The 8,733-nt window shown below is 35.6% G+C and overlaps 1 protein-coding gene across 1 annotated transcript; it reads right to left on the bottom strand.

The window, feature by feature from the left end:
• Positions 1-249: 249 nt before the first annotated feature.
• LOC133037300 (uncharacterized) lies at positions 250-2,398 on the bottom strand. Its single transcript, XM_061114307.1, has 6 exons — positions 1,975-2,398; positions 1,776-1,887; positions 1,518-1,687; positions 1,116-1,395; positions 872-1,044; positions 250-736 (listed from the first exon to the last, which is right to left on the bottom strand). The coding sequence occupies exons 1-6, from the start codon at positions 2,276-2,278 to the stop codon at positions 588-590; spliced, it is 1,188 nt and encodes a 395-aa protein (XP_060970290.1). The 5' UTR covers positions 2,279-2,398; the 3' UTR covers positions 250-587.
• Between the last annotated feature and the right edge of the window lie 6,335 nt (positions 2,399-8,733).

Below are 8,733 nucleotides of genomic sequence, written 5' to 3'. Positions count from 1 at the left end.
CTTTACCCTTCACAAAAGAACATATTCCCAATTCATGTAAGACGATGCGCACATTGCTACATTGGCCTTGTAAGATGGCTCAAGCGATTTAGTACATCATGTGAAGAATGACCAATATTTGATAATCAAACAAAAGAAAATGAAACATTGACGTCGAAAAGATTTCCTTTGTCCCAAGAAGTTGTTGAAACAGGAAAAGAGCAATTTATAAGAAAACCATTAGTGAATTTTGAAGAAGTGGAGATTCAATACTAAAATAAGGCTCTGAAAATAAAAATAATAATAGAAGAACATAATTTAAAGAGTTTACAAGTGCTTTCAAAAAATTGGTGAGAAAGAAAAGGGGAGGGGCAATAGAATCAGTCTTGCCAAGTTACAAGGTTTTCTCTATTCAACTTATATTTAACACATTGCCTCATTGCATTTAGAAAGCCTGATCTTCCCTTAAGAGAACTTGAAAATTCACTTTACAACTATGTCCACGTTTAAGCTATAGCATTAAAATGGTCACTGTTAACTAGAACAACATCCTTATCCTTTGATTAGCAACCAAAAAAAAATGCAAAGCTGAATAGCAATATAGTTGACTATTCTTGTGTAACTACACCAAGAACTTCATACTCTACTCTGATGAGGCATTCATCATTCACAAGTAAACCATTCTCTGGGTCTCGGAATTTAGTCTCTGATATGAACTCCCGAAATCCCCGAGCAGCAGAACCAAACAGTTTGGTATCTGCAAAATGACAGGTACCGAAACCGAAAAATTATAGAATCTGTGATCACACAACTTAAAAAACAGAGCACTACAGCAAATGCTGTAATCAAGAAATGCTGCTGGGAAGTATTGAATTAAGAGTTGTAATCTTACCACTTCGCTCAAAATGTTTACCATTCTTTTTGTCTTCCAGTCGAAATGTGAAATGCACAAGTAATTTAGTGCCAGCAGAAAGTGTCGAAGTATCCACATTAAGAAATACTGATGTGATATTGTTGATCTTATTCCCTTCTATTTGGTAACCACTTGGATAGAATAAAAGCCTCCTGAAAGAGAAGCATAAAAAGTTTACATGGGTCATTCAATTACAAACCAAATAATTAATCACAGACCATACCATTTGTAGTCTCCACCAACAACGAAAGGAGTTTCTAGAAGTTTACGTGTTCCTTTAGTCACAGCAGAGAAACTCCAACTGGCCTTGTGAGTCACAGGATTGTCTATTAATGTTAAACACTCAGCTTTCGATCTAGTTTTTACTATGAAAACTTCAATACCAAAACTACATGTGTCATTAACAAGGTAACCATTGTATGGATCATTAAATGTTTCAAGATCAATGAATTTGACCACACCCCATTGTTTCTTCATACAATGGAATCTCCTAACTGAAGCATCTGCATATATCACAATCACAATTTAAGGAGGAGAAAGGTACAGAGCAGAAAAAATCATTTTCCTTGCAACATGTTACGATAGTGAAAATATTCCAACTGAAAGTATTTGATGAATTAGCTACCTTGGGTACCGACATACTTGTCACGAATATGATCAAATAGAAAGAAATTAAAGATAGCATTAACCTCCCAACCAGCAGGGAGAGTAATTGTTTCCAAAATTTCCAAGTAAACAGATATATAATCTTCCCCATCTTTGCTCTTGTCCCCATTTGGGTATATACAAAAGTTCCTATACAATGTAATAAAGTTCAGTGTGTAATGAACTCAACTAGCAAGCAGATCAAAACTAGAGCTATTTACAAGATCAATTAACATACCATTTGTATCCCCCTGCTTCAAAATCATTACTTAATTTCTCGATGGACGACTTCGCAAGTGTCGAAAAGGACTTGACTTTGAGCAAATTGTGGCTCGGTAGAGCATCTCTTTCTAAAATTTACCAAAACCAACATGAGATATCTTTGCCTTACAAAAGAAACAAAAAGAAAAACCCTTTTAACAGTAATATGTAAATACCATGTAGTACGGTGGTAAGTGGGGAAGAAGGTTTGGTAGTCAGTGGCGAAGGAGGAGAAGACAATTGAATGAGAGTTCCGGTTTGGGATGAAAAATCAGCTGAAAAAGTAGTAGTGGTGGGAGGAGGTGGTGGTGGCTCCGGCGGTGGTGAAGACGGGGCTGTATGAAATCCGGAGTCGTAATATTGAGAAAGATGTATATTATTAGGGGGAAGAGGAGGTAGTGATGTAGAAGAAGATGAAGTGTCAGTCTCTGTTTTTCTGTTGGAAATTCGGGGTTTCAACGACCATGGCGAAGATGCCATTAGAAACCACAATGAGGGGCTTTTGTTCTTTGTTGTTTTGTGTTTTGAGGGGCTGTGTTTAGTTGACTAGTTTAAAATAATGAGCTAATACTACTTTTGCTGTAAAAAAGTCTCAATCCCACTTCATCAAATGATTATTATTTATTGTATTTTTATGGAATTAGGAACAAAAAAGGGATGATTTTATTTAATGTTGTTTATTAGAATACATGTGTGAGCTATTCCTATTTCTAATTTGTACTCTCCTAATTTACGTTGTATAACTTGCAAACAAAAAATTCTTTAAATATTCTATTTATTGGTGTTTTTTAAAGGATCATTAAGAGAAAATCACTCGAATTTTATTTTTTTTTAAGAGATATTGGCAGTTAAACTACTTAAATTTTAAATTTTTTAACACTTAACCACAAAAATTAAAATCTTAACTGCAAAACCTACTAAACTGATATTTCGTTTTACTCTTCACACTTCCATCTAAAGATTTTAGTTAAGTGTCATATTGGACTGTCCATGTGTACACAAGTGTACACGTGACACATTTTTAGTAGTTCACATAATATTAATTATTTAAATATTATAAAAATAAAAAATAAAACAATAATAAAAAAATATTTTTTATTTTATTTTATTTTACTTTTTCTTTTATTTTTCCTTTTTGTTTTCTTTTTTCTAAAACCCTAACCTATCTTCCTCATCCTTCTTCTTCTTCTCCAGAACCACCACCACACCCCCACAGCTAATATCACCACCACAACACCACCATCACCACCTCTACCACCGCCACTACACTCATCATTGCACCAAAACAAAGAAGATGTGAAAACATAAATTAAATACCACATGCTACAAAAATCCAAACCCATAATCAAATATCCAACCAAAAGATCACTGGTGGTGACTTAATCTCATTGCCTGATGATGAACACAATGTCGTAGATCCTCTAAAACTAATTGTAGATCCGTCGGTGACCTAATCGCACATCTTCGATTCATGACTAGCCAAAGCAAAAAAAAATTGAGGTTTTTAGTTTTGGGACCTAGGGAACACGATCCCATGATCTTGTAAGACCACCCATGACCGTGGATGGCTGTATGGCTATCATTGCACTGAAAAAATAGAAGAGAATAAGAGAGGGAATGATGGCAAGGAGGAGAGAGGGATTCGGGTTCTTGGGTTTTCGAAATCAAAAATCTGGGTTTCAGGGTCCTTAAGACCATCGACGTCGGCAATAGCAGTTTGTGGTCTTACCACGTGAAAAACCGTGTTTTTGCAAATGTCAGTTGTATATAAGAAAATATAAAAACTGGAAGCGTTTGCAGAAGCAGAAAGTAATTCTGCTACAACAAAACGGAACAGGCAGAATATAAAATATTTGCAGAAAAATAAATAACTTGACACAAGAGATTTATACGTGGTATCAGTGTTCTCACGAACACTCCTAGTCCACGAGGCCACACCCAGAGAATGAAATCAATTAATAAAGTATCAAAATTACAAAAACAATTGACTTAAACAAGTTTAGACTCCCTCTAAAGTATTGTCGCAATCCTTTGTAATCCACTTTATGAATCAGACTTCTTGAAACACCTTCAAGCCCGAACTCCCTTCGACTTTGAAGTGTGAGTGCTTACTTCCTCCCGAAGTAAGGCTTCAACAAGTCTTCTCCCGAAGACCAAGTGCTTACTTCCTCCCGAAGTAAGGCTTTATCAAGTTCCTCTCACTTTCAAACTTACGGTTTGCATATAAATTCCAGTCACGTTCATTATCACGATAATAAAATCGAGGGCAGCCAGAAAGAGATGAAGGGACATTACCAGAAGAAGGTTCTTTCATAGGCTGCTTGCCTTTGGCAGCAGCAGAGGCCTTTGCTGCAGAAGCAGATTTTGATCGAGGAGGCTCTGGCTCAAGTTCTGTGTCCTCATTATCCTTCTTAGAATGAAGAGACACTGATTTGTCTGAAGAGACTTCCATTGGATCCTCTTCTTCTGAACTGGAACTTGAAGAGGTCGATGGTGGATTAGTCTTGAGTTTCTTCTTGGCTGGAGGGACTGCCTTATCACGAGATTGAGAGGCTCGAAGTTTCTTCTCAGCAGAGGCTTGCTGGGCTCGTGTTCGAGTAGAAGGGCCTGTTGGAGTGGAGCCAGGAATTGATGCACCAGGAGGGGGACTGCCAATGGAGGAGGAGATTCCTTCGAAGATTCAGATGAAGAAGACCAGGTGCGAAGAGGTCTTACCGATTTGCGAGCAACTTGCTTGGGTGGACGTTTTGGCTTCTCGGTTTGAGATTCACGCTGGGGAAGCGATGAATCTCCAGGCTTTGCAACAGCAGGAGGATGAACTGAAGCAGCAGGGGGTGCATTGGAAGGAGTTGCAACGGTTTCTTCCAATTTTTTAGAGTGCCCTAGATTCTTGGTTCTCACCATTTTGGATCTGAAAGAGAAGATGAACAGCAACACACAAGAAACAAGAAAAAGGGTTCGGGTAGGTTGTGAGTTAAATGACAAAGATTGGTTTATATATACTTGGAAGCAAGACAAGAAAAGGAAACTAATTTTGAAAATTTAAATGGTAACCGCCAGCCCATGAATACATAAAAGGAAACCGCCCACTCCTCAACTCCTTTCCCCCCTTTTTTATAAAAAATAAAATAAAATAAAAGGAAACTAGAATTGCCAACAATATTTCCAAAAATAAGTCAATCTTTCAAGATTAAAGACACATTACCATATAAAAGATCAATCTTTAAATGGAAACATATCAAAAATAAATCAAGGAAGAATAAATATTGATACTTACCAATTAAGCACAAAATTTCCTTAGCCCATGAATCAAGTCACACGCCTCCCTCCTTTTTTTTTATTTTATATATTTTTTTTTAAGAAAATCGAAAATAAAATACAATGTGTACAATAAATATATGTGATTCTAACCAAGTAATGTAATCAGATATCATTGACAATTGACAAAATAAGATACATGTTATGCTTTTAAGGAAAATAACTAATTATTATCTCAGGAAAAAATCATATTTAATTGATGTTGAGGAAAAAGATATGCATGTTACTAAAAATTGTGAACCAGGATTATCAATTTAATTTAATAGAGGAGACTTACAGATTTGAACACACTTGTCAGACATAAGTGTGTGCAGTGAAAATAGGATCATTGTCCTTGGCAAGATTTTTTATTTTTGCCTTTTTCAATTTGATCCCGCAACTGGATGCTATCACACCATACTGAAGGTAGCCCTTTTCTATGGTAGTGCATCCTCATCATAGTTGTTAATTACAATGTTCCAGCTTACTCAAAAGATGGCTTTCACACCTCAGTATGGGTAGCTCTATTCCAGCAAGGGGCCTGACAAGACTGAAACAAAAATTGCTCAACTCTGTATAAGTACATTATTTAATCCTAGTCACAAACAAAGAGTAACATGAACCTTTTAACACAACATCACAAAGTATGATAAGAATGAGATCCTAACTAATTATAATCCAAAGGCATAAACATGAATTGTCAAAATACAATGAAAGAAGATTAAAAGCTAGAGAAGAATCACATAACAATATTGTACAAGATTATGAACAAGAGAAAATTAAACAATGCAAACTCCCAAAGACTTTCTGAGGGAGTCAAAGCGGCTTGCATCTAGGGCCTTTGTGAAAATATCAACTAATTGTTTTTCAGTATCAACATATTCTAATTGCAATGATTTATTTTCAACAAGTTCCCTGATAAAGTGATGCCTTATATCAATGTGCTTAGTTCTAGAATGTTGAACAGGATTTTTGGAAATATTTATGGCACTAGTGTTATCACAAAAAATAGTCAAAACACCCAATTCAAATCCATAATCAATCAACATTTGTTTCAACCATAATAGTTGAGTACAACAACTGCCACCAGCTATGTACTCAGCTTCGGCAGTGGACAAAGAAATGGAATTTTTTTTCTTATTATGCCAAGATACTAGATTATTCCCAAGAAAGAAACACCCTCCACTTGTGCTCTTTCGATCATCGGCATTACCTGCCCAATCTGCATCACTAAAACAAGCAAGATTAGAATTAGTATCTTTTGAGTACCAAATTCCATAATCAAGAGTGCTATTAACATATCGAATAATCCTTTTCACAGCTGATACATGAGATTCCATAGGGTTACTTTGATATCTAGCACAAACTCCCACACTGTAACAAATATCAGGACGACTAGCAGTTAAATACAAAAGACTTCCAATCATGCTACGGTAGAGTGTAGTGTCTACCTTTACTCCATTCTCATCTTTTGTCAATTTCAATGTGGTGCTCATTGGAGTACTTACCTGCTTAGCCGATTCAAGACCAAATTTCTTGACAAGGTTCTTAGCATACTTACTTTGAGATACAAATGTACCTCCTTCCATTTGTTTCACTTGAAGACCCAAAAAGAAAGTAAGCTCACCAACCATGCTCATTTCAAATTCACTTTTCATTTGATCAACATAAACCTGCACTTCATGGTTAGATGTGGACCCAAAAACTATATCATCAACATAAATTTGAGTAATGATAAAATCAGATTTTATATGCTTGATGAAAAGAGTTTTATCCACACTACCTCTTTGATAATCATGTGAAAGTAAAAATTGAGTTAACCTTTCATACCAAGCTCGAGGAGCTTGTTTCAGACCATACAAAGCTTTTTCAAGCTTGTACACATGGTCTGGAAATTGAGGATCTTCGAATCCTTTTGGTTACTCAACATAAACTTCCTCGTTCAAAATACCATTTAGGAAGGCAGATTTTACATCCATTTGAAACAATTTAATATTCAAAATACAGGCAATACACAAAAGTAAACGAATTGATTCTAATCTTGCAACAGGAGCAAAAGTTTCATCGAAATCAATACCTTCTACCTGTGTGTATCCTTGTGCCACCAAACGAGCCTTGTTTCTCACAATTGTACCGAACTCGTCACTTTTATTTTTAAATAACCACTTTGTTCCAATTACATTTATACCTTTTGGTCTTCGGACCAAAATCCATACCTTGTTGCGAACAAATTGGTTGAGTTCCTCTTGCATTGCATTGAGCCATTCCTCAAAGGTCATGGCTTCCTTCACATTTTTCGGTTCATATTGAGAAACAAAACAAAGAAAGCTGATTAAATTAACATACCTTCTGCGAGTTACCATGCTTTCTTCAGGATTTCTAAGAATGAGATCTTTTGGATGATTCAATTTGACTCTGGTGCTTGGTTCTTTCTGAATAGAATCTGTGATGATGTTTGGATGAGTCAAGTGTTGGGTTTTATGCCCTAAATAAAACTCATTTCAATATAATCAGATTTACTTATTAATATAGATCAGAAATAACATTTAATGTTGCATGGTTCACATGATTTATTTCATGATTATATGTACATAATGTATAAATTCATCTGAAACCCTTTTCACATACTTGATCCTGTTTATTGTGCCGTCAACACATTGGAAAGTAAACATGACTATGTGAATAAAGTTTCCTAGATTTATCAGACACAGGGTTTTACTGATATGATAATCTACAACAAGAGTTTACTTGTATTTGGAGAAATACTATGTTCTTTCCAGAACATTGGTTAAAGTAAAGCTCAGGTTGGATGCATGGAGTATGCATCGGGAGGGACCGATATTGAACTTTGACTTAGATTTATTAAACTTACCGTAATATCTATTCAAGTCAATATCGCCTAGTTGATCCTAGATCAAATGATCTTAATCCTGATATGATTAGGCTCAATCTCGAGAGGCTATTCGTGTTCTTTGATTTGTTAGTTAAGCCTACTCTTAGGTCAGGGTGATACGTACATTTTGGGAACACGGTAGTGCAATTGAGTGGGAGCGCTATCATAAACATGGAATCTATAGCTTCTATCTGGCGAATAGTAAGCAAAGGATGATCTCCTTCGAGCTTGACCAAACGAACATAAATGGTGGAGTACTCATTTCACATAAGCTGAAATATCATTTATACGGGGTCAAGTGTTTTAAGGAATAAATACATTGTAGGGTGTAACGGTAATTTAATCCCTTTACAGTGTAGATCATTCATATAGAGGATTATTGATCACATTAGGATTATAACAATGGATAACTAATGATGTGTCTATATGGTGGAACATATAGAGCATTCTATATACTGAGAGTGCAATTCTAAGTTCTATGCGTGGATTCAACGAAGAATTAATAAGTTAGTGAATTTTAGTGCTAAATTCTTGATCTACTTATTGGAAGCTCGGTTATATAGACCCATGGTCCCCCCACTAGTTGAGATAATATTGCTTGTAAGACTCATGTAATTGGTTTTGATTAATCAATTATAATTCACAAGTTAGACTATGTCTATTTGTGAAATTTTCACTAAGTAAGGGCGAAATTGTAAAGAAAGAGTTTTAGGGGCATATTTGTTAATTATGATACTTTGTATGG

The sequence above is a fragment of the Cannabis sativa genome, chromosome 4, assembly GCF_029168945.1.
Source record: "Cannabis sativa cultivar Pink pepper isolate KNU-18-1 chromosome 4, ASM2916894v1, whole genome shotgun sequence".
NCBI lineage: Eukaryota > Viridiplantae > Streptophyta > Magnoliopsida > Rosales > Cannabaceae > Cannabis > Cannabis sativa.
Note: the sequence above shows the minus strand (reverse complement) of the source record. Positions and strands in the feature narration are given on the sequence as shown.

Bases quoted from the DNA above. Each gene is read 5' to 3' on its own strand.
- LOC133037300 (XM_061114307.1), bottom strand. From the start codon at position 2,278: ATGGCATCTTCGCCATGGTCGTTGAAACCCCGAATTTCCAACAGAAAA. The intron at 1,045-1,115 runs GTATGGTCTGTG...CTTCTCTTTCAG, and splicing joins GTTGGTGGAGACTACAAATG to GAGGCTTTTATTCTATCCAA. The intron at 737-871 runs GTAAGATTACAA...GTCATTTTGCAG, and splicing joins TAAACATTTTGAGCGAAGTG to ATACCAAACTGTTTGGTTCT.